At 44.3% G+C, this 26,921-nt stretch overlaps 1 protein-coding gene across 1 annotated transcript; it reads right to left on the reverse strand.

The window, feature by feature from the left end:
• Positions 1–455: 455 nt before the first annotated feature.
• FAM110A (family with sequence similarity 110 member A) lies at positions 456–26,915 on the reverse strand. Its single transcript, XM_042463704.1, is given in 6 exon segments — positions 456–2,955; positions 2,957–3,667; positions 17,423–18,275; positions 20,284–20,424; positions 20,990–21,393; positions 26,748–26,915. Coding segments are annotated over 2 exon segments (1,074 nt in total). The 5' UTR covers positions 3,494–3,667; positions 17,423–18,275; positions 20,284–20,424; positions 20,990–21,393; positions 26,748–26,915; the 3' UTR covers positions 456–2,418.
• Positions 26,916–26,921: the final 6 nt, after the last annotated feature.

Below are 26,921 nucleotides of genomic sequence, written 5' to 3' on the forward strand. Positions count from 1 at the left end.
AGCATCAAAATGAGAGCATGTAAATTGGATCCATCTTTCAAGGACCAGGGAGGATCAGAATCCACTGTTTCCCAGCACATCATCATCATCATTATTATTGGAGGGGAGATTAGTTGCACTCTGTTCCCTGCCTCCCTTTTAGTGCTGGCTTGCAAATAGGAAGACAATATCCTTCCTCTCTTGAAAGCTTTGCACAAAGGAGATTTGGGAGCATCTTTGACAATTCAGAGGAAGTGGTGTTTCTGTTTAATGGGGGCACAGCTTTTTAAACTGCCTTCCCGTTTTAATTATATATATATATATATATATATATATGTAAAACAAGACGTGGACAAAGAAAATTACTCGTGAAAAGCAGCTGATTAACAATATTTGCAAGGCCTGTGGGTAGCTTGAAAACAAATGGATTGAGTGTGGAAACGTTACCTTTTGGGGACTACATTTCCCAGAATCCTCCAGCCAGCTGGCTGGAGGATTCTGGGAAGTGTAGTCCCCAAAAGGTAATGTTTCTAAAGTTATAAAACAGATGTTCAGGAGCAGGTCACAAGAGCAGTTGTGTGATGGAGGATTCCCCTCAATAGGCCTGGCACCAAAATCTCTTGGAAATAAGGAGTTTTTGCAAGAGGTGAGGGAAAGACGATGGGCTAGGTGGGTGATGGCAATGTTGGGGGGTACGACACATGGATGGATGGCCACCCTGGTCTCCAAATGTGGGAAACTACAGCTGCTTGTAAAATAATTTATCTATGTATCTATCTATCACATGGCCACTGCACTCTTGAGGGTTGATCTTGGTACCCTTTGTGTTCAGTATGTAGAGAGATCTTGTAGCACCTTTGAGACTAACTGAAAGAAAGCAATTGGCAGCATGAGCTTTTGTAGACTTCAGTTCTACTTCCTCAGGTGAATCTAAATGCTCTCTCTACGTACTGATTCTGCAGACTAAGATCTCTCTACATACTGATTCTACAGACTAACATGGCTGTATCTTTGAATTCTACCTTTGTGTTCAGTTTGCAATGCACCTGTCACTTTAGGGTCAGATTTTGTTGGCCTGCCTGGATCTGCTCCTCTTGGAAAACCGCCCTGCTACAAGATGCCACTCTTGGTGGGTGAGTCCACCTGGTTCTTTGCTGGATGCCAAGCCCTGGAGGTATTCCAGACAAAAAGCAGCTTGCATTCCAGTGCCTGCCTCACAATGTGTCTGATTTCTACAACTCTCTTCCCCCTAAGATTTCCCATTGTTACCCAACCCAGTTGTTGCCTTTGCTAATCCTTCAGCCTGCCATTCAAAGGGCAGGTTCCCAGAGCAAAGCATGCAAACAGGTTAACGGTTTGGACAGCATTTCGGATCCAGGGACTGTTGGGAACAGAATGCTAGAGGAAGGGACCACAAAGGCCACCAAGTCCAACCCCGCCATATAGCAATACACAACTAAAGCACTCCTCAAAGATGCCCATCCAACCTTTGTTTATGCACCTGCAAAGATGAAGAGTCCATCATCCTCTGAGGCAGTCCATTCCACTGTTAAACAGCAAAGAATTTTATCCTAATATTTAGGTGGAATCTCTTTTCCTGTAGTTTGAATCCATTGCTCTGTGTCCTAGTCTCTGGAGCAGTAGAAAACAAGTTTGCTCCTTTTCTACATGAAATCCCTTCAGATATTTAAGGACAGTTGTCATGTCACCTCTCACCAAGCTAAACATATTCTGCTCCCTCAGTCATTCCTCATAAGAATCCCCCTAATTCCTTCAGGGTTTCTCTGCCAGAGTGGCTCTGCAATGTTCACATGTTTTGATAGCTGCCTTCTTGCACACTTGAGCCATGATGCAAACTCTCTAGATCTGTCCAATACCAACACCTATTATCTCCAGGCACCCATGCTGTCTGGGGATGATGGGACATGTAACTAGACACATCTCGCAGTGGTGGGGGAATGTTAAAGAGGGAATAAATTCTAAACCACCTTTTCCATTTTATACGTACTGGTGGCCCACTTAGGATGGAAATGCCAACCTCCAGATGTAGTTGGGACTGCAGCTCTCAGCATCCATCAACAGCTATGATAGCTAGGGCTGTTGGGAATTTTAGTCCAACAACCTCTGGAGGGCCATGCTTTGTTCTTCAAGTGTTGAATGTTAATTCAAGAAGATGCTCAAATCACCTTCTCTTTTTGCAGAAGGATTTTTTCTAACCTACCTGACAAGGACCAGGTAGAAGAATGATCCCTGATCAGAATTACTGCACACACACAAACACACACACAGACAATGCTTCCCCAAAGGGACCCCCCCCCCCATAAAAAAAAAAACCATGCAACAGCTGCAAAACCTTCCCCACCACTGTCAATAGCAAAACATACACAGAAAACCATTGGGAACACATTGCTTTCTTTCCATTTATCCTCCTTTGGCTGGCTATACGTTGGATACCTTCTGGGACTCTCTGGCTTGCCGTAGTCCATACAACCACTTGATGACTCGGGCGTTGCGCTCGATGATGGAGATGCCATAGGGCATGCGCTCGGCCTGCCGCTCCTCTAAGGTGATGGCACTACGCCGGGAACGGGTCCCCTCCGAGCTGGCCGTGCTGACACTGTGGAACTTGACGGACACAATGTCCGAACTGGCCCGGGTGAAACGCTCCACTTCCATGTCCCCCACGTCCTCAGGATCCAAGCCGCAGTAATTGAAGAAACGCTCCAGGTCAGCTGTGGCCCGTGAATACCGGTCGCTCAGGTCTGATTTGGATCGGTGCAAGCAGGTCTGACGCTTGGCGCTCTCCGGCCGCAGCTCGCCGCAAGGGTTTGGGGAGTTCAGAGGACTTGCGGACAGGATCCGGGCTTGGGCCGGCGAGGTGGGGACAGGAGTCAGCTGAATAGTTGGGGTGACTCTGGCTCTCATTGCCCCACAGGGCCGGACATCCACCCTGCGCACGGCGACAGTGCTGGGGGGGCTTGGAGGAAGAGGAGGCCGAACTTTGCGACAACTTACTCATGCCTTCCGTAGGGGTCCCCTTCTTCCGGGGGGTGCCCGGGAAACACTTGGGCTCCAGCGGGCTCTTCTCCGGTTTGGGGAACGGAGAGAGGGGACTGTCGCAAAAGTTGATCAAATTGTTGAGGATTTCTAAGTTGAGGGAGGTCTTGGCCCCGCACAGGTCCGGCCGGCGCCCAGCTTGCGGGGTTTTCCGGCTAGGGGTCAGCATCACCCTCCTCACCCCTGGCATGAAGAGCGGCTGTTTGAGTAACAGAGGCCTCACTGGTTCCTGCTTGGTGCTGGCCACTTGCTGGCTCTTGACATACTTGGCCTTGTCGGCCTCCAGCCTTTCCACAGCGCTGAGCTTCTTGGTGGCAACTGGAACGCTGGCTGCCTGCCGACGGAAATATTCGGGGCCCTTGTTCAGGATTCGGAAGGGCATGGCCGAAGTGAAAGGTGCCATGGGAGCCGAAATCCCTTTCATGGTATGGCTAGCTTGGAGTGTCTCCACTGGCATGATGCTCTGGAGTGTGGTGGCCACTCACCTGGTCCCACAACGCTTCTGCCCCAATGTGTGTGTAGAGGGTTACGACGGGTCTCACATGCCAGGTTGCTTCATCCCAAATTCTGCCTTGTCAAAATCTTTCCAGCAGGAGAAAGGGTGTCTTGCTGCCCCTGCTTCAGTGGTTTGCTGCAAAGAAAGGAGGAAAAGGGGACAGATCAGTGCCGAGCCCTGGAACCACAAGCCTTGCAAGGATGGGCCTCATTCACCAGTGGTGTCTCCCTGCTACCCTTGTGCGTCTGGCTTGCTTGGCACAATAGGGCTGGTGTAGGCACTCAGGAGCAAACAAAGGCAGACAGAGAGGCTGCTTGCAGTCTGGCTTGTTGCTCTCTCTGTCTCTCACCCTCCCTCTCTGGAAAGGCAAGAGTGATGGGCTGTCTATTTCAAGGCATGGACCCACCCACCTCTTTCAAAGGGGGTGGCTCCATCAGCCAATGGGCAGCTGAGAAGGCACTTCAAATAGGACCTGTGGCCTATCACGAGGAATCAGGGAAAGAAAAGGAGGGGGAGAAAGTCACTGAATGAGAATAAATCCCAGAAGAAAGGCTAAACAGGCTTCCCCCTCCACCTCCTGACAGCTCCAGCCTCCACTTGGCTGTTATGATGCAGATTCTCTTATTCCATTTCCTTTCCTCCAACACACCACCTCCTCTTCTAGGCACAGCCTCCAGCTTCCCTTCCCAGCATCACCTGTGCTATTTCAAGGAACTGTTCAATGAAAAGATAGAGAGGCATTGGACCTGTTCTAGTGCCAAAACCCAGGAACAAACCAGGGTGCATGCTTCTAGATGCAAGACCAGCAGCAAGATAAAAGCTTTCATGACCAGCATCCATAGCTTTTGTGGGTTTTTTGGGCTGTGTGGCCATGTCCTAGAAGAGTTTACTCCTAATGTTTTGCCTGCATCTGTAGCTGGCATCTTCTCTGAATATGCCAGCCACAGATGCAGGTGAAATGTCAGGAGTGAACTCTTCTAGGACATGGCCACATAGCCCAAAAAACCCACAAAAAACTACCAGCAAGACTTTGAGGAAAAGCAGTTGCAACCACAACCTACCTGCAAAATAGTCTACTGGCTAAAGCCAAAAAGAGTCACCCCTTATGAGCTATGGAACAGTCAGAAGCCAAGTGTGGGACACCTGAGAGCATTCAGATCCAAAGTTTTTGTATATATTCCAACAGAGAGAAAAAAAGAACCAAACTTAACAATAGAACAGAAGTGTGGGATATGCATCAGGATGTAAAGGCACCTGAACAATGAGAAGGTTATAACAGCCAAAGGAGTGTATTTTGATGAGAGTGAGGGGCCATGTGCAGAAGTGCTGGATGGCCAATTCTTGACTGGCACTATTTTCATAGAGGAGCCACGTTCTTTGGGGAGCAAGCATCTCCAAGCCCCAGATGGTAGAGATCTCTCTATATATATCATCTGGGGCTTGGAGATTCTTCCTATCCAAATAATGTGGCTCCTTTATGGGAATAATGAGATTTGACCATCCAGTACTTCTGCACTTGGTGCATCACCAAAGGAGCATTTGCATAAGTCTCATTAGCAGACTGAGTCTCCTTGCTGCTGTCCTGCAAAGGACCAAATGCACAGATTGAAATGCACAAATCCAACACGCATTTGCACACACATCAGTTTGCACAGAATGAGAATTTCCCTAAACGTGTCGCAAAAGGAAAAGTATGATTTTTAAAATATATATGTTAAAAATAGCTATCTTTTTAAAATGGCTTTTTATGCTTTTAAGTGTAGGTTGGATTTTCCAATCTTGTAAGAGCTTCTGTTTCTCCACCAGGCCAAACAGCAGAAGGCAATCCATCTGTATCAAAACCTAGTTCTTCCAGTGATGGAACGCCATATTTCTCATCATGGTCATCAGAAACTGGAGTGGTGCGCTTTATTTTATTTTAATAAAGTAAATGGTTTAGTTCCCAGGTTTGTTCAGAGGTTGTTTGCCATTGCTTTTCCTTGAGGTTGAAAGTGTGTGACTTGACCAAGGTCACCCAGTGGTTTTCAAGGCCAAGCTGGGAATCGAACCCTAGTCTCCAGAGTTGAAAGACTTCCGGAAATGGAGACTCCACCATTCTCCAAGGAAGTCTATTCCACTGCTAAACAGTTCTCACAGTAAAGAAGCATTTCCTAATGTTTAGGTGGAATTTCTTTTCTTGTACAGTAATTTAAATTCATGTGATTCATGCTCTAGTTTCTGCAGCAGCAAAAACAAAACAGAACAGCAATGGAAAAAAAACAAGCTTGCTTCATTTTCTACATGACGTCCCTTCAGATATTTAGATGGCTATCCTGTAGGCTCTATTTTAGAAGCAGGCATTGGCATAATCACCTGTGAGTATTCCTTGCCTAATAAAACCCTATGAAATTAAAGGGGTCTCCATAAGTCGAAGGCATATACACACATACATCATGTCACCTCACAATCTTCTCTTCTCCAATCTAAATATACCAAGCTCCCTAAGTCATTCCTCATAAGGCTTGCTTTCCAGACCCTTCACCATTTTGGTCACCCTCCTTTGAACATGCTCCAGTTTGTCAACATCCCTTTTGAATTGTAGTGCCCAGAATCGGACACAAGATTTCAAGTGAGGTCTGACCAAAACAGAATAGAGTAACAATATTACTTCCCTTGATCTAGACACTACACTCTTATTGAAAGAGCCTAGAGTCATATTGGCATTTTTAGCTGCTGCGTCACACTGTTGACTCACGTTTAGCTTGTGGTCTACTAAGATGTGTACTGATTTCAAGCCAGGTACCACCCATCCTATATTTGTGCACTTCATTTTTCTTGCCTTTGGTGGTTGGATTGTTGGACTATGGAGGATTTGATTTGTAGCTTGGCCATGAAACCCATTGGTTGACCTTGGATAAATCACATGCTCTCAGACTCAGGGAAACCCCCTCTGAACAAATCTGGCCAAAACAACCCCATGGTAGGGTTGCCATAAGTCAGAAACGACTTGACAGCACACAACATTGAAATAAATCATACCCCCCACCCCCACCCCTTAACCTTCTCTTCTCCAGGCTAAACATACCCAGCTCCCTATGTCATTCCTCATAGGGCTTTATGGTCTCCAGACCCTTCACCATTTTGGTGGCCCTCCTCTGGACACCTCTCAGCTTGTCAACACCCTTTTTGAATTGTGGTGCCCAGAACTGGACACAATATTCCAGATGAGGTCTAACAAAAGCGGAATAGAGTGGCATTATGCTCTTATTTTACTTGCCGTCCTCTGGACACACTCCTGCTGAGAGGCAGCAGAGATGGGGTGGGCTTTACCTACAATATGGGTCAGAGAGCTGACAGGCCTCCTTGCCTGAAGGCTTAAGGAAGTCCTGGGGCTATCTCCATTTCCCAAATATGTGACAAGACCCTTTCATAGTCCTCTTGTAGGTTCTTAGCAAGCAGGAATTACCAGCAAGGGTTGCTCAAATGGTTCACCAGGGGGAGACACAGCCACAAAATCTTGCAAAGACACAACCAGACCCTCTTCAAGATGACTGATTTGGGATGACAGAGAGGAGTTTTCACATGAAGGAGATCAGGAGTTTATCCCGTGAATATCCCAGAAAAATCACGTCATTACACATAACAATTTCACATGACGTCGCACAAAACCCGCCATTAAAGTGGTCACAGAGGAGCATTAGTGTTCATCTTTTTACTGTCGGCATCTCAGCGACAATGCATTTCTGATATCACCTTATTTGCACAATTGCGTGTTATCATAATCCGCGTGACTTCATTTGCAGGATGCTTTAAATGGACTTTAATCTCTCTTTAATATTGAAATAAGCCCGTGTGATAAACCCCAGAGTGTTGTTGCTGCTGACAAGAGCAGGATATATCCTCCATCCCACTCCACAGATGGAAACTCGGAGAGTGCTTTGATCATTTCTTCAAAGAGATTGTGCCATCACTGCTACAAATATATTGCAAGAGGAAACTGTCTAACATAATGGAGATATTTTCCACAAAGCCTCAAGGGACTAGAAAAAGTGTTAGCCCCCATTTTTTCAGGGTTCCCACATTTGCAACAGCCCCAAATACCTTGAGTGCCATGCAGGAAGAGAATGCATTTTTCTATACCCAGGTGTGGGAATCGTGGCACCCTCTTCATGCTGTTGGGCCACAGTTCCCAGCATTCTGCACACTGTCAGTGCTGGCTAAGACTGCTGGGAATTGCAATCCTATACCTTGTGATGTAGGCCCATGTGCTCCCAAATATTCATCCAAAATAGATATCTGATGGTGGAAAGGATCAGAATCCTACATTTTACTACTGATTAAATCGGTATGTTAGGTTTCAAAGGAAAATGTAAGAGCAGTCCCAAAGCTAGAGAACTCCAACCAGGTTGGATTAAAACTCCCATCATCCCCAGGTTCCTCTGTCAGATTCTAAGGAAAGCTGATTTAGAGAATAATATGGCTGACAGAATCTGGGGGTTCCAGTTAGATAAAGTTTATATAATACCTTATCACTCGAAGTCTGTTGCATAAATGGTTCCCTCCATCACCTCCCTTTTAAAAAATCCTCACAACTATCCTGTGAGGCTGGTTAGGCTAAGAGACAGAGCCTTGCAAAAGGCTGGGCAGCTGAGAGGGCATTTGAAGCTGGGTCTCACCAGTGCAACTTTCACCTAGTGTCATACTTCCAGTGCCTCCAGACCCAACACTATAGCCATCTAACACCACTTTGAGTTGCCTAAATATCCTAAGGACACTAGATCCCTCTGATCTTGTGAAGCTAAGCAGGGTCAGCCTGGTAAGCACTTGGATGGGAGGCTGCCAATGAACACCGGGTTTGTTATTGCGTGCCTTCAATTTCCCACTTACAGCAACCCTAAGGTGAATGTATCATGGGTTTTTCTTGGCAAGATTTGTTCAGAGGAGGTTTGCCAATGCCTTTTCCTGAGGCTGAGAGAGTGTGACTTGTCCAAGGTCACCCAGTGAGTTTCATAGCCTGGTCAAACCCTGGTCTCTGGAGTCAAAGTCCAACACTTAAACAACTACACCATGCTGGCTGTCACTGTAGGCTACATTTCAGAGGAAGGAACTGGCAAAACCACCTCTGAGAATTCCTTGCCTTAGAAAAGGCAAGGTCTTTGGATGTTTTTAAGCAGAGGCTGGATGGCCATCTCTCCAGGTTGTTTTGATGCTGAGTTCCTGCATGGCAGAATGGGGTTGGACTGGATGGCCCTTGGAGTCTCTTCCAACTCTACGATACTATGATTCTATGAAAACCCTGTTGAAATTAATGGGGTTGCCATAAGTCAATCAGTAACTTAAATACATGCACACACAGGATATAGCACTTTAACTGCTATGGCTATATGGAATCCTGGGATTTAGCTTTTGGCAAGGTAATTAAGAGTTTGAACATTCATCTGTCCTCAACAATCTATAAATCTCAGGATTGCACAGGATGGGGGCTGCATCTGCACTGCAGAAATAATGCAATTTGCCACCGCTTGTAACTGCCATGGCTCAATGCTTTGCAATTCTGCAATGTAGTTTTGTTAGCCATATAGCCTTCTCTGTTAGAGAGCTCTGGTGGCCCAACAAACTACAGATCCCAGGATTCTGAAGCACTGAGCCATGGCAAATAAAGCCATGTCAGATTGCATTAATACATCGGTAAGTGGTATAGAAATGGACTTGCTATTGCTATTATTTCTGCAGTGCAGATGCACCCAGAATCATGGTGATTAAAATGGAATCAAACTGCTATAATTGTGCAATGTGAATGCACCCTCTTTCTCATGTTTAGATCCCTGTGATATCTAAACAAGAGCGAGCACAATATAGTGGTTTGAGTGTTAGGACTTTAAGAGGCTTGAGTTTGAATCCTGGCTTTAGTCATGGAAACCCACTGGGTGACCTTAAGCAAGTCACACTCTCTCAGCCTCAGAGGAAATTAAAGGCAAACCACAGCTGAACAAATCTTACAAGGAAACCCTGTGATATGTTCACCTTAGGGTCCCCATAAATCAGAAATGACTTAAAGATACACAACATCACAACATGGAAAGGAGAGAGTAGAGCTAAGGACAACCCTGCTGTGAGCTGAATGTCAAGGAGGAATCTTTTGGATCACTTCGCTTAGTAGGAACAGTACAGTCAATGGTTAAATGATGTTGATTTTGGCACTCCGTACTATTAACTGACTTACTGGTATGTCTCGTTTTTGGTTCCAGCTTTCGAAATGCAATAAGTCAACTGTAACATGAGTTTATGCCATGATGTAGCAGAACTGTGATTATGGGAACCCTGTTTATTTGTTTTGCAAATTGTTTTGGGCACAATAGACTGTGTCAAATGTGGTATACAAATAAACCACATGGTTTGTAAGAATTCCCGCAACAGGAAAAAAAGCACACTCATGAACAGATAATGAGGATATTTTTAAAAGAACCAACTGTCCAGGTGGCTTTAAAGAAACAACACTTCTTCCCTCCCATACCGTGAATAGGAGACATGCATTTGGCCGGTCACAGCATAATAATAATACTGTAATAATAATAATAATAATAATAATAATAATATTTGTATCCTGCTCTTTTCCCAGAACGGGAATTAATTTGGTGGTAATGGCAAGTTACTATCTCCCAGACTACATCTGCACTGTAGAAATAATCCAGTTTGACACCACTTTAACTGCCATGGCTCAATACAATGGAATTCTGGGAAGTGTAATTTTGTGAGACATGTAACCTTCTCCATCAGAGAGCTCTGGAGCCACAACAAACTACAAATCTCAGAATAATGGCAGTTAAAGTGGTATCAAACTGGATTATTTTTGCAGTGCGGATGCAGCCTAGTTGAGATATTAGCCTACCTTACAAGATTGTTATTAGGCTCACCAAGATAAAGGATGAGAAATGCTCTGCTAACTTGAGCTGCACTGCATGAGACTGGAGGAACTTGGAGGAATTTTAAAGCAATGAAACCACCGAGAAACTCTTCAAATTCTCGGCTCAGACTGGCCTGATTTCACATCCTTGGCTGCATCCGCAGTGCAGAAATAATCCAGTTTGACACCACTTTAACTGCCATGACTCAAAGCTGTGCTCTGTCAGAGATCTCTGACAGAGAAGGCTAAATGTCGCACAAAATTACAATACTCAGAATTCCATAGTATTGAGCCATGAAAGTTAAAGTGGTGCAAACTGGATTATTTCTGCAGTGCAGATGAAGCCCTTGTCTTGGGAAGGGCCACAAGTAGGTCACAAAGACAACAGCCATCTCTATGTGCTCAGTGAGATCCAGTGTGGTGGAGTGGTTTGAGTGTTGGACTAGGACTCTGGAGACTAGGGTTCAAATCCCGGCTCTGCCATGTAAATCCATTGGGTGACACTTTCTCAGCCTCCGAGGATGGCAATGGCAAACCCCATCTGAAGAAACTTCCCAAGAAAATCCTGTGATAGGATCACCACAGAAACAACTTGAAAGCACAAAACAACATGTACTCAGTACAGAAATACCCCAGTTAACAAAACCCCAATAAAGAAGATCCTTGCTAACATTCCTCAGCCACCATTCATCCTTGTCCTCTCTCCAGTTGGGTCTTTTGAGCAACATCAGCATTGGGAAGATGGTGAAAGGGTGCTGGAAAATCAAAATGCACAAAACCTATGATGCACGTTTTCCAAGCTCCACTGGCTTCTTCATTGGACAAAGGTGCTTGAAATCATACATGAGAAAAAAATGAACAAAGAAGCTAGTGGCGCTTCGAAAGCTTCTGACCTGCATTTTGTTTTCCAGAATTGCATGGCATTGAGCCATAGCAATTGAAGTGGTGTCAAACTGCATTAATTCTGCAGTGCAGATGCAGCCCTATCAACAGAGACAGTTTAGCTGGTCCTAAGATAACTTGAAGAAGAGCGAATATAAAGGCAGAAAATGAATGGAGGAAATCTGGCAACAGCTGCTGCAAGGGAGAACCAGAGAATATAATCTGAGAGACTCAGATAGCAACACATCTCTGTCTGAAGAATGAAAGGTGATATGATTCGTCCGTCTGTAAATATCTGAAGGGATTTCACACAGAAGATGGAGACAGCTTGCCTTCTGCTGTTCCAGGGATTAGAACACAAAGCAATGGGTTCAAATTGCAAGAAAAGGAATTCCATCTCAACATTAGGAAGAACCTCTTAACTGTAAGAGCTGCGTGAAAGTGGAATAGCATAGGACTGTGGAGGACTCTACTTCTTTGGAGATTTGGTCTGAGTGCTGGACTATGACTCTGGAGATCAGGGTTTGATTCCCAGATCAACCAGGGAAACCCACTGGTGACCTTGGGTCAGTCACACACTCTCAGCCCCAGAAGACCCCATAATAGGCTGACCTTAGGGACGCTACAAGATGGCACATAACGAAAACATGTAAACACAGAGCTTGGAGGTAATTTTATACAATATTTTAAAAATAATTTTGAACACAAAACAAAGTTTGTGTACACTGAACAATGATTCATTGGTGTTAGTATCTCAGCCAGCCATGACAAAAGTTTTGGGGTTTGGACTCAGTATTTTAGATTTTGGAATTCCGGATAAATGAGACTCAACCTGTACATTTAAAACATGATTAAAAACATACAATTTAAAAAAAACAACCCAATGTTCTGCCTAATGATTACTTGTAATTTGCAATGTGGATTTGAATGTCAAAGAAAGAGATGCCACCTAAACATGGGGAAGAATTTATCAACTTACAAGAGCTGTTTCAGAGTGGATTATAGACTGCCTTGGAAGGCTGTAGTAGCCTCTCCTTTGTTGTTGTGTACCTTCAAGTTGTTTCTGACTCATGGAGACTATCATGTGGTTTTCTTGATAAATTTCTACAGAGACATTTTGCCATTGTCATCCTCTGTGGATGAGAGAGTGTGACTTACCCAAGGTCACCCTGTTGGTTTACATGGCCAAGCCAGGATTCGAACCATGGTCTCCAGAGTCATTGGGCAATGCTCAAACCACTACAAGGTCTTTAAATAAAAGTTGGATGGGCATCTCTCAGGAACACTGTAATTGTGAATTTCTGCATGGCAGGGGTTGGACTAGGTGGCCTTTAGGGATATGTTTCTAACTCAGTGATTCTATGAAATCAATCCAATGGCTACTGAAATAGAAAGGTAGTAACCTACCATAAAACCAGGATAGGTTTGCCTTTGGGTTTCAGAAATGACTTGAAGGCACACAACAAGAACCATTTCCTCTTAACATCTTCCACGCTGCAAAATAGCATTTGTTATTACTTGGTGAGTAGCTAAACCCACTTCTCCTTCCAGCTGAAGACATAATCAAAGATTGCAACAGGGAAAGAAGGCAGAGATGTCATCATAGGGGTGTCTGCTGGCCCTGGGGACACGGAAAGACACAGGTAGGCGGATCCATCTCCTTCAGCCCCAGCAATACTGTAAAACTGACTAGGGAAAGCCTTCCCAAGGTCAGGCGATGCCATTGCAACCTGGTTTCCCCCCTTCTCTCTGTTAATTTATTAATTCAACTATTGTTATCCCACTTTATTATCATCCAGGGCAGCAAATTGATAAAAACCAATATAAATGTTTTCACTGTTGCGTGCCTTCAAGACATTTCTGACTTGTGTCAACCCTAAGGCGAACCAATCATGGGGTTTCCTTGGCGCAATTTGTTCAGAGGAGGTTTGCCATTGACTTCCTCTTTGGCTGAGAGAGTGTGACTTACCCAAGGTCACCCAGTGGGTTCCACAGCCAAGTGGGGAATCGAACCCTGGTCTTCAGAGTTGTAGTTCAAATTGTTGTTGTTGTGTGCCTTCAAGTCGCTTCCGACTTATGGAAACCCTAAGGAGAATCTATCATGGGGTTTTCTTGGCAGGTTTTTTCAGAGAGGGTTTGCCAGTGTCTTCCTCTGAAGCTGAGAAACAGTGACTTGCCCAAGGTCACCCAGTAGGTTTACATGGCAGAGGTAGGATTCGAACCCTGGTCTCCAGAGTCATAGTATCTATATGGCGGGTTCCACACTGCCAAAAAGTACGTCCTTTCTGGACGCCCCTAACCCTAGTATGTGCCGAGCACGTACAAAATGGCGGTGCCCATTCTACATGGGCACCGCCATTTTAACATAGCGGACGCTTAGCATCCGCACGTCGCAGGATGGAAATGACACCGCAAGTGCACCATTGGCGCCTTGTGGCATCATAATCACGCCGCAAAAAAGAACCCGCTTTTTGCAGGTTCTTTTTGCTGCGCCAGAGAATTGCATGGTTTGTCCGCTGCGGTTGCCTGGCGCAGCAAACACCGGCACTGGCAGACCGCCCTTTTGGGCGGTCTGTAAAGCGCTTATGGCACCTAAAAGTTTTTCCTGATATAACAGGAAAATTCAATGTTCTCTGCCTTAAAAAGGAGCTGTTAGGTTCACACAGGACAGGGGCAGCTGAATCACAAGATCAGTTACTTTGCTGCCAACAGAGCTTAAATTTTATTACTGGACTTTTATTGCTCTTTGTCTTTAGTCCACACATGGCTAATAGAGGGAATAGCCTCTCCCTGCATCAAAATCTCTTAATGCCATCTTAACTGACAACGTCTCAGACAGAATGCAGGTCTGTGACTCTGAACATCATCACCATTTTTTTTCCTGTGTGATTTTTAAAAAAACATCTAGGTGATCATCTGTCAGGGCTGCTTTGATTGTGTATCCCTGCATGGCAAGGGTTGGACTGGATGACCCTTGAGGGTCTCTTCTAACTCTAGTATTCTATAATCTTTGCCTTTTGAAGAAGCCAGTAAAACTTTGAAAGCCTGCATGAAACATTTTATGCTTAGGATTTGGCAAAGGTATCGCTGTTTGTGGATTTTGTAGTGACTGCTGTGTCTTGAAGTCATTTCTGACTTATGCTGACCCCAAGTTAAACATATCATGGAGTTTTCTTGGCAAGATTTGTTCTGTGCGAGTTTGCCTTTGCTTTCTTCTGAGGATGAGAGAGTATAACATGTCCAAGATCACTCAGTGAGCTTCAATGGCCAAGCTGGGATTCGAATCCTGGTCTCCAGAGCTGTAGTCCAACGCTCTGTGTGTGTTAAATTACACACAAGGGCTTTAACATTGCACCATATGTTGCAGAAATACTAATCCACACAGGCAGAAGAGTCCTACATTAGCACTTCAGAAGATGCATGGGACTTCAGGGACAGGGCATAGATGTCAAATGTATATGTATTGTTGCTAAAAATATAAATTGAGCTTTCAGGTACAGTACAGTTGTGTTTGCAAGATGCCATTATTGTTAGCCCCTGGTAAATGTACATAGGCACACCCTTACATGACCTGTACCACCTCTCATATTTACCTACACCTGTTGTTGTCGTGCGCCTTCAAGTAATTTCTGCCTTATGGCAATCCTAAAGCTTGTTGTCCAAAAGGTGTCTCTCTCTCTCTCTCTCTCTCTCTCTCTCTGTGTGTGTGTGTAAGCTATAGGATCACCTTAGGGTCAGCATAAGTCATAAATGACCTCAAGGCATGCAGCAACTACTACAAAGCCAAAATCCACAAAATCGCAGGCTTATCTCAGCAAGTTTTTCTGAGGAGGTTTGCCATTGCCATCCTCCGTGGCTGAGAGAGTGCTGCCTGCCCAAGGTCACCCAGTAGGTTTTCATGGCTGAGTTGGGATTCAAACACAGGCCTCCGGAGTCATAGTCCAGCATGCAAACCATTACACCACGCTGCCTTACCTGTGTGATGAACCGATAAAGGAACAGGAGACCTCAAAACAGGATTGAAAAATGGGAAGCCTTGTGCATGCATAGACTGGCAAGACCAAGCAACTGGTGAGATGCAGGCTTCAAGGAGCCCAGGAAGGGGATTTCCTGAAACTATTAATGGGAGTGGATTAACCACTGAGCTGCACAGCTTCAAAAGAAATCCAGAAAAATTCTGGTCTAAACCTCCCTGAATGCCCCAGTTAGTTTGGGGAATTCATGGGGGACTATAGGAGCCAGCATGGCAGAGTGGTTTCAATGTTGGACTATGACTCTGGAGACCTGGGTCTGAATGCCGGCTTGACCATGGAAACCTGTTGGGTGATTTTGGGCAGGTCACACTCTCTCAGCCTCAGAGGATGGCAGTGGCAAACCCCCTCTGGAGAAATTTGCTGACAAAACCCCATGATAGGGTCGCCCTAAGTTGGAAACGACTTGAAGGCACACAACAACAACAAAAGTGAAAAGGTAACTTTTCCAAGATCCACCCTTCCCTTTCTCCTAGCCAGTACCTGCTTGTGACTCCATGACTTTAGGAGCTGAGCTGTGATCTGTTACCTCCTCCTCATTCCATTTTCATCTTGGCATACTCTCATCTGCAACCAGTGCTGATGTAGGAGAGACTGGTACATACTGGTCTCCAGCAGTTTGGAAGGGAGGCTCAGGGCCTGACTATGTTGCAGATGGTTTTTTTTCCCCTTTATCATTATTGTCTGTTACTTTTCACATCCACTGTAAAATTGGTTTCAAAGGCAATAATGATACATACAATTGTTTCGCTCTGTGGATTTCCATAACTGAGCAGGGATTCGAACCCTGGTCTCCAGTCTAACCCTCAAATCACTACACCACGCCTGCTCTCAGTGGCATCATGGCTAATTCTAGCACTGTTCAGACAGAATGGTAAACCTATCCTAAAACCTTTTACCTTGAAAACCAGAAGATGAGATAATCCCAAATTCAACAGGAGTGTGATGGAAGATGAGAATCCCAGGCCAGACAGCTACTGGGGAAGAACAGAGGACAAATACAAGCAGTGCTGGGTCTAATGACACTGAAAAGATGTTTAGCTGCTGACATGCTCAGAAGTGAAACAGAAGTCCAAAGCTGAACAATGTACATTGTTTTCTTGTTGTTGTTGTGTGCCTTCCAGTCATTTCCGACTTATGATGCCCCTAAGGCGAATGTATCATGGGGTTTTCTTGGCAAGATTTGTTTAAGGGAGGTTTGTCGTTCCTTCCCTCTGAGGTTGAGAGTATGTGACTTGACCAAGATTACCCAATGGGTTTCTTGGCTGAGCGGAGAATCAAACCCTGGTCTCTAGAGTTGCAGTCCAACACTCAAATCACTATGCCATGCTCACCCTCTATTATATATAGTAAGAACATGGAATGTAAGAAACTTGAATTAGGGAAAGTTAGTTGGACTACAACTCTGGAGACCAGTTTTTCATTCCCTGCTCAGCCATGAAACCGACTTGGTGACCTTGGCCAAGACATATGCTCTCAGCCTCAGGAGACAGCAATGGAAAACCTCCTCTAAACACATCATGCCAAGAAAACCCCACACCTTAGAGTGACTATAAATCGAAAACAACTTGAAGGCACACAAGAAGAACTACTACGAGTAAATTGATTCAGTCATTTACAAGCCCACCTTGAGTTGCAACACCTGAGTAAGGCAGTTGATGCTCTGGGTTCTAGGAGGTTTCTCATTCATAGGGACGACATAAAACTGAAGTTGATGCCAGCACATAACAATAACTGAAACAATAATTGCGGACCCACCGTGGTGATGTGGTCTGAAGTCTGAATAATTGGCAAGGTCACCCCCTGGGCTTCCATGGCTAACCAGGGATTCGAACCCTGGTCTCTGGGAGACTCAAGTTCAAATCCCTATTCAGCCCTGGACACATCACATGCTTTCAAACTCAAAGGAAGACAATGGAAAACCTCCTCCAATTAAATCCTGCCAAGAAAACCATAGAATAGGATTGCCATAAGTTGGGATTGACTGGAAGATACGGAATGACAACTTGAAACACCAGCACTACATTCCAGAATTAAAAGATGCACCTTCACCCACACAACCAGGGATGGGGTCAAGACCATAACAACACACACCTCACTATCTTCTTGCTTATGTCCTGTGCCCGATATAGCCTTCCCCTGGAGGCCTCCAAACCAGTTAGACTTGTTACCAATGGAGCCCAAGAAGAGCTCACGCCATGGGTGGGAAGGACAACTGTTCTTTGGAAAGGAGTAATTACAGAGCTCAACCAGGTTCTACATGGGACAGAACGGAGCCAAGCTTCTTAAGGGAAATTACTTATTTATATATCAGTTGCAATCATAAGAATTAGGGACTTTATTTCCTTATGGTTGAAGAGTATTCCATGCCCAATTTCCCATGGAAACAGAAGGTCCCCTTTGCATGCTCCAAATCCACAGATGATGTGCAGAGAGGTAATGATAATAAAACCCGCAGATCTTGTGCAGAGAGATCATGCGCAACCTCCAGAATTTCAGGTCTCTCTCTGTGCATGGCTTTTCCCTCTTTCCCTTGCATGCTCCTGGATGATGATTGTGCAAAAAGGGTGCAGGACAGGTGAGTCTGAAATCCTGTCCTTTCAAAAACCCACTGTTCCGAAACTGGAATAAACAAGATTAATTTTGCTGACGCAACCTTCTCCTCCGCAGAGGTCTGCTTTAATGAGCTGAAATCTTTTGTACGTGGGTTTTGGGTTGCAGGTGAATGGATTGCTTTTGTTTTTAAATGAAAAGGAAACTGAGAGGTTTCAAGGGCATTTTGGAAGGGCAACGACGGGTGTCACCCTAGATCCTTCAACTGTCCCAGTTTGGCAGCAATAATCCTGATTAAACTTTTACCATCCCACTTTTTCAGCTGCTTTTAAAATGTCTCAGTTTTTCTCTCCTCCTTCCAATTTTCCCCTTTGTCCTCAGCATAGTTCAGTTGCTGCAAACAGTACAAAATGCAAAAAGTCATTTCAAATCCTTAAAGCAGACTTCCGTGCAAAAGGCCTTCAAGAGACCAAGGTTTGAACTCTGGTTCTGCCATAGAAACCCACTGGGTGACCTTGGGTAAGTCACACTCTCTCAGAGGAAGGCAATGGCAAACTTCCGAACAAATCTTGTAAAAAACAAAACACAAACCTTTCTGATATGCAGAGAGGTAATGATAATAAAACCTGCAGATCTTGTGCAGAGAGATCATGCGCAACCTCCAGAATTTCAGATCTCTCTCTGTGCATGCCTTTTCCCTCTTTCCCTTGCATGCTCCTGGATGATGACTGTGCAAAAAGGGTGCAGGTCAGGTGAGTCTGAAATCCTGTCCTTTCAAAAAACCCACTGTGTTTTCTTGACAAAGTTTGTCTTAGTATAGCCATAATTTGGAAATGACATGAAGATGCACAACAACAACATCTCAACCTGGACTGTACAAACTGAGGTCTCATTTGTGTTTGTTTGGTACCTTCAAGTCATTTCTAACTTAAAACAACCCTAAGATGAATCTGCCACGGGGTTTTTCTTGGCAAAACTTATTCAGAGGGAGTTTGGTCTCACCTCCCTGTGAAGCTGAGAATGTGACTTGCCTAAGGTCGCCCAGGGATTTGAACCCTGGTCTCCAGAGTCGTAGTCTAATTCCCAAACCACTACACTATGCTGCCTCTGTTGGGATGAGTACCTAGTCCTCATTGTTGTGCATTCAGGTTTCCTGAAGGACCGCCTCTCCCCGTATATTCCGCCCCGCACCCTCAGAAAGTCTGGGCAGCATCTACTGAAGGTGCCTGGGGCTAGATTATCCTTCACTACACGGAGGACATTTTCCACTGCTGCCCCAGCCCTTTGGAATACGCTGCCCACTGAGCTCCGCTCGACTACTACCCTGGCCCAATTCAGGAAGGACTTGAAAACCTTCCTGTTCCAACAGGCATTCCCCGATTAAGATCCTGTGGGCCTCCCTCCTCTTCCGTGGCCAAGAGGTTGGGCTATGGGGCTTTTTTTTTTGTCTGTTATTTTTATTGCTTTGATATGTCTGTATTTTATAATGTTTTATTGTACTGTTGTTTTTAACCTTGTTGTAAGCCGCCCTGATCGCAGGAAGGAGCGGGATAAAAATAAAAACTTTATTTATTTATTATTATTTGTGCACCCTCTCCCTATATATGTCTGCCTGATGAGCAATCCATTGTCTAAAGATTTGGGACAGGGTTTTCTCTACAGTGGCACCCTCATTGTGGGATAATGATGATGATGATGATGATGATGATGCCCTCCCCTTGAGGGCCCTAAGTAAAATTAGCATTTGGCACCATTCTGGAATCTGGTGAAAACATGGCTCTTCTTACAATGTTTAGACATCTAATGATTTCTTCCATAACCAGCATAGATGTAGAGCCAGCGTGGTCTAGTGGTTTGAACACTGAACACTCTGGGAGACCAGGATTCGAATCCCCACTAAGCCACGGAAACCTGCTGGGTCACCTTGGTCAAGCCACACACTCTCAGCCCCAAAAAGCCCTGCGATAGTTTTGCCTTAGGGGTACTGTACATCGGAAATGACTTGAAGGCCCACAACTCAGCTTGTAGGCACCCATGATTTTGAACAGCTTTGGCTTCTCCCAATTGCTAAACACGTTTTTGGAATGTTTACGTTATTTTTGCCTGTTTAATAAATAAAAACCATTTAAAATTTAAACTATGATTGCAACCTGCCCAGAGGTGTTATGAGACCGGGTGGGCCAGAAATATTTTAATAATAGTAGTAATAATAATTGTGGTGATAGTAGTTGCCGCCGCCAGGCAGTTTCTAAATCTTAAATCTATATTTAAATTGCATGTTTTTGTAATCACACCATAATTTTAATGATTTATTTAGTACTCATCTCACTCAGTTTGGAAAACACAGTGTCTGCAAGAACAATAAAGGAGGAAGAGGAGGATACTGCTCACACCCAAAGTACCTGAACTGGCAGGAAGTTTAATAAGTTGCTTAGGATGGATAATGAGACACTTCTTTTTCTGGTCTTTGCAGATTATATCTTTCCCTCCAGTTCCTGTCCCTCTAGTCTCAGCCTCTGCAAACTCACAGCCAACAGATACTCCTAGAAGGCAAAGAGAAGGTAGGGAGAAAATCCAAGTGCTTCTGCAATGTCTGCGGAATAAATGGCCTTCCTGGAAGGCAGGTCTGGAAGGATCTGGGTGGATGATTACAAGGGCAAAGGACCAGAGATACTGGCTTCCCAGTTCATATACATTTATTTACATTCCTCTCCCACCTTTTGCCCCAAAGACTGGAGACAAGCAGCAAAACATCTCTTATGACGAGCCACCGGCTGCAACAAAATGTTGCTGGACAAGCGCTTCAATGCAAAGTGCCAGTCAGCCATGCCTTTTCCAAGGCATGAGCCTTCAAGTCGTCTGTCGATTTATGACAACCCCATGAATTTCATTGGGTTTTCTTAGGCAAGGAATCCTCAGAGGTGGTTTTGCTACTTCCTCCTCTGAAATACAACCTGCAATTCCTTAGCGACTTCCCATCTGAGTCCTAACCAGGTATGACCCTGCATAGCTTCCAAGATCAGGCAGGATGTGATGCATTAATATGCTACAATAAACGAGGTTAAAGGTGCCACGAAAGCCCCTTTTTCCTTCCCTTTTGTCCCTTACCTAGAAGAGACGGGCTGAGAATTGTGAGGCCTTCTGGATGATAGGGACTGTAACTTGAAGCATTCCTCACCATCAGCCAGGGTTGATGTAGTAGAAGCACAAGGAGGGCCAGCAGAGAAATGTAACTTCTTTTAGGCTTGGTTGATGAGGCTGGGAAAGATTTCCTCAGAAGACAGGGCTGACCTAGGATTTATCATCCTATGGCAGTGTTGGCAAACCTTTTAGAGACCAAGTGCCCAAACTTAAACATGTTCTGGCACTGGGTGTTTTGCGTGTTAGAGAGGACACATGTGCCATTGGTTTGCCATCACAGTCCTATGGCATGGAAGCCAGTGATGCCACAGGCTTTCTTCCTTTTTCACATTTTGCTTCCCCCTCCTCACTGGTTTTCTGAGTAGAAGGCCCTGGGAAGGAAAGGGAAGAGATCAAGAATCAGAGCCCTAGGATGATAGAGAACAGTGGAAGTATTTGGTCAAGGGGACAGAGGAATGTGGTCAGGCTTAGAGAAGAAGGGCTATGACATGGGATAGAGAGCAGCCAACTTTGCCCATCCCAGATGCATCAGATCGCAACAGCCATCATCCCCAGCCCCCTCGCCAGTGGAGTCCCTAGGGTTGGTATCACTCAGCATGGTTACTCATAATGTCACATACCTCCATTGACTCCCTCCCATACCACACCATACAGAGTGCATAGCAATGTTTCTTGTACCTAAATATGACTCATAAATCATAATTCTCATCTACCACTGAATGTAATGGCATGAGTTGTGCCATAAAACTAGTAAAATTAAAATGATTAAAATTCAATTACACTATGATACACACAGCCTAAATGAACATAGGTTCATGTGGTCAAAGTGAACATTTGATAAGATGTGGTGTTTTTCTTTAAAATATTAAAATATAAATTTTAGCAATTTTTAATTTTTTAAATTTAATTTAAAAGGAGGGCTTCTCCTCCCACTGAGCATCACCCACATTCACACATCTCTTTAGCATTTTAAAAGGATAAAGGTGAATGCCACAGCCCATTTCTTCCAAAAGGCAGATGTTTAGGGACCAATGGTGTTACCCCACATTAGGATGTCACTGTCACTTGGTGTGGTCCGCACTTCTCACACACTCCTAATTACGCCACTGCTCCTTACTCATTTGCCATAGCTGCTGGGGATGGTAGATGTTGTGATCCAACACAATGTGAGGGTGCCAAGCTAGGGAACTCTAGTCCAAAGGAACATTGAGAAGGCCTAAACCCAGGAGGCTGGAAGACGAAAATCAGGAGAGAGAACAGCAGGAGAAGAAAGCTGCACACTGCAGGGAAAAGGAAAGACATTGTGGTGTCCATAGTACAAGAGCTTTTATTGTACAGTAGATCCTTGGTATCCACTGGGGTTTAGTTACAGGACCCTCTGTGGATATCAAAAACTGTGGATGCTCAGGTCCCATGAAATACAATGGTATAGCAATTTGGTATCCCTTATATAAAATAGAAAAATCAAGGTTTGCTTTTTGGAATGTATATATATTTTTAAAATATTTTCAAGCCGTGGATGCTTGAATCCATGGACAAAAATATCCACGGATATAGAGGGCTGACTGTATTTGTGGCCCTTTCCCTCTTTTCTTTAATGCCTATTCTAGCAATGTAACATTGCTTATCATGTATCTATTGTTCTTCTTTGTAATGCCTTTGAAGAAGTACATTTCAAAGGCATTACCCGATGGGTAATTTTTAAGAGTCTGATCAATTCCTTGCTCCTTTCCACAAAACCTGTCATTAATTTTCTGATTCTTGCAGCCTTCCTTCTTCTGTTTTCTCAACTTCCCTCTCTGGAGTAACCTGGGTGAGTCCTTTTCTCTCCCAATATAACCTACCTCACAGGGTTGCTGTCAGGATAATACTGGGGGATACACGGAACAGAATGGCATACTTTGAGATCCCAAATAAAAATAAGCTAAATACAAATTTCACAAATCCAGCCTCTAGAGCTTCTTAGCCCTAGCCACAAAATGCCTGCAAAGGGAGGTTCACAAATGGTTTTGCAATCTTGAGCGGTTACAAAGAAAAAATCTCTGACAGCTTCACATTCAAATGGGATGCTTGGATGGTATTTTTTTTTTAAAAAAAAAGGGTGATGAAATTCCTTTTGCAAAACATCCAGAGACTAAGATCAAAGGGCAGTGCCAAAAATAAAATTGAATAAAAATCGAATTAATAAATATAGGCAGAGTGTATGGAATTTCAGTTTGCAGGAATCTGTGTTCAGATCCCTGCTCAGTTTTGCAACTCCCTCATCCCCATTTCTTAGCACCTGCCTAGGCTGCTATCCCTTTGCAATTCCATTATACTAAGGGCATCCAAAAAACCAGAGGGCAATGGCACCTTAGATAGGAGCTATCTGTTAGTACTAACTGTCTATGAATTTGGGGGGTATCTATATCTATGTCTGGAGAACCAGTGTAGCATAGTGGTTTGAACATTGGACTACAATTCTGGAGAGCAGGGTTTGAATCCCTGCTCAGCCATGGAAACCCAGCAAGTGACCTTATGGAACTCAGACTCTCTCAGCCTCAGAGAAAGGCAAAGACGATCTGAACAAGTCTTGCCAAGAAAAACCTGTGACAGGCTAGCCTTATGGTCGCCGTAAGTCAGAAACAACTTTAAAACACATAACAGCAACAAAGGTAAACTTATCACAGGGTTTTCATGGGAAGATTTGGTCACGGGGGTTTGCCTTTGCCTTCCTCTGAGGCTGAGAGAGTATGACTTGCTCAAGATCACCCCGTGAATTTCCATGGCCCAGTGAGGATTTGAGCCCTGGTCTCTTCTCACTGCCCAACACTCAACCCACTACTCCTGACTGGCTCTCCCTGGCAATTTATTTATTTATTAAAAATGTTTTTATCCCACACTTTTATCATTGGTTCTGAAAATGGCAAGCAAATACAACTCTATAAATAGTTTCAACAAGAGATGGGTTAAAACTAACAATATAAATTTCACCAGGGATGAATACAAGATACTATATGAGAGTGCCAGCATGGTGTAGTGGTCTGAGCGTTTAGACTGGCACTCAAGGAAACCAGGTTTTGAACTCCTGCATGGTCATGGAAACCCACTGGGTGACTTTCTTCAAGACACATTCTCTCAGCCTCAGATTAAGGCAAAGGCAAACCTCCTCTGAGCAAATGTTAACAAGAAAACCCTGCCATAGGATCACCATGAGTCAGAAATGACTAGAGGGCAAGTAACAACAAAGTACAAGCAGGCAGGAAAAAGAAAAATGTAGAAATATAGGATAGCTGACACCTGGCTTGACAGCAGTGCATGTCAAAATGATTTAGGGGGGTCTTAATAGACCACAAGCTAAAAATGAGCCAACAGTGTGATGCAGCAGCTAAAAAGGCCAATGCAATTTTATGCTGCATCAAGAGGAATGTATTGTCCAGATCATGAGAAGTAGTCTGCTTAGTCCAACCTCACTTGGGATACTGTGTCCAGGCAAGGATACTGACAAGCTGGAACATGCCCAGAGAATGATGCCCAAGTTGGTGAAAGGTTTGGAAACCCAGCCCTATGAAGAATGGCTTAGGGAGATGGGTGTGTTTAGCTTGGAGAAGAAAAAATGGAAAGGTGGTATGATAAGAATCTTTTAATACAGTGGGACCTTGGTGTTCACTGCAGTTTGGTTACCCTGCCATGGATAATAAAAACTGTAGATGCTCAAGTCCCATTAAATACAATGGCAGATTTATATAAAGTGGCAAAATGAAGATTCGCTTTTTGGAACTGATATATTTTAAAAATATTTTCAAGCTGTGGGTGCGTGAATCCATGGATAAAAAAAATCTGTGGATATAGAGGGCTGACTGTATTTCATGGGATGTCATATGGAAGATGGAGCAAGGTTGTTTTCTGATGTTCTAGAACAGTGGTGGCGAACGTATGGCATCAGTGCCAGAGGTGGCAGTCAGAGCCCTTTCTGTGGGCACACATGCTGTCGCCCCAGCACAGTTTGCCAGAGTTTGTTACTAGAAAGCCAGAGGGACATGGCACTTTGTGATAAATAGTGGGTTTTCGGGTGCTGTTTGGGCACTCGGTCTCTAAAATGTTTGCCATCACTCCTCTAGAGACTAGGACATGGAGCAACGGATTTCAACTGGATAAAAGGAGAGTCTATTTAACCACTAGGAAGAACTTCCTGATGGTAAGAGTGGTTCAACAGTGGAATAGATTCCCCCAGAACAAGGTGGGTTCTGTTTTTTTGGAGGCCTCTATGCAGAGTTTGGATGACCACCGTGCAACTGTACTTCGGCTGTGAATTCTTCCATGGCAGAGCATTGGTCTTAGTGATCCTAGGGTACCTTCCTACCATATGATTCTACAATTCTAGACAGATACACTCATAGATATTGCACCATCTCACCTTAAATTATGGAGTTAAGCTTGAGTTTCAGGTCTTTGGAAATAGTCTTCCCATGTCTATCTCACGGAAACAGTTGTGTTAGTCTCTTGCAGCATTAAAAAGAAGAGGAAGCGGAGGGGAAGGAATGTGTCAGCACCTTTAAGACTAACTGGTTTTTATTTTAGCATGAGCTTTTGTGGATATAAACCCAAGTCTTCAGATGCAGTACAGAGCAATATATTAATGCTTCAGGAATAAGGCATATTTAACTATAAAGGATATTTAAACAGTAGGCCTGGATATCACCCTATATTGCATCTGAAGAAGTGGGTTTATATCCATGAAAGCACTTGTTAAAATAAAAACTAGTTAAAGGTGCTGCCACATATGTATATCTGGAGTATTGTGTAGTGGTTTGAGCAATGGACGATGATTCTGGAGATCAGGGTTCATGTAAACCCACCAGGTGACCCCGGACAAGTCACACTCTCTCATCCACAGAAGATGGCAATGACAAGCCCCCTCTGAAGAGACTTGCCAAGAAAACACCTTAGGGTCTCCATGAGTCAGAGATGACCTAAAGGCAAACAACAACAACAAAATGAGTACAACAACCTATTTTGGAATGATGAGGATGTATGTGAACCATATGGCTAAGGATCCTAAACATAATTTTATTAACAAAACAACAACAACAACAAGCAACTAAGACATGTAATTCAGAACATCCTACCGGTAGAACAACATCACCCCACAGGTAATATATATCTGGCACCCTGTAAACATTAAAACATCGTTCATTAATAAAAACCTCTCTGGCTGTGCTCACTACTCCAAATGCAAAGCTTGGAAAAGTCGACTTGGGTGGAATACAATCCCCCCCCCCCAGCAAGTGTGGTCACTGGCCACGCTTGCTGGGAGTTTTTGTAAGAGCCCCAAAAGTCCATTTTCCAAACTCTATTAGGATGCATAGAAGTAATAATGTAGAGATAATAATCTTAAGTACTGTACTGTAGCTCCATCCTATGGAATTTTTGTTGCTGTGTGCCTTCAAGTCATTTCTGATTTATAGTGAACCTAAGGCAAACCTGTCATGGGGTTTTCTTACCAAGAAGGGGTTTGCCATTGCCAGCCCCTGAAGCTGACAGAGTGTGACCCAAATGGGTTCCCATGACCTAGCAGGGAATCAAACCCTGTCTTCCAGAGCCATAATCCAACACTCAAACCACTAAGCAAAATTACAAATCCTAGGATTCTTCAGGATGGAGCTAGGGCAGTTAAAGTGGTGTCAAACTTCATTATTTCTACAGTGTAGATGCACCCCCAAATACCTGCAAATATGGGACATACCTGGGAATGTCTCCTCCGGAGGCCAACCTGCCCAGAGACAGGAGACTTAACTAGCAGAACATTTAATGGGCAAAAGTGTTTTCTTTGGTCTTTGGAGAGGTTGACCCAATGGCGCCTGCTTCCTAATCTGGCTGCCCCAGAGTTGTTTGGATTTCTGCCCCAGCTCCTTTTGCA

Source organism: Sceloporus undulatus, chromosome 4 (genome assembly GCF_019175285.1).
Source record: "Sceloporus undulatus isolate JIND9_A2432 ecotype Alabama chromosome 4, SceUnd_v1.1, whole genome shotgun sequence".
NCBI lineage: Eukaryota > Metazoa > Chordata > Lepidosauria > Squamata > Phrynosomatidae > Sceloporus > Sceloporus undulatus.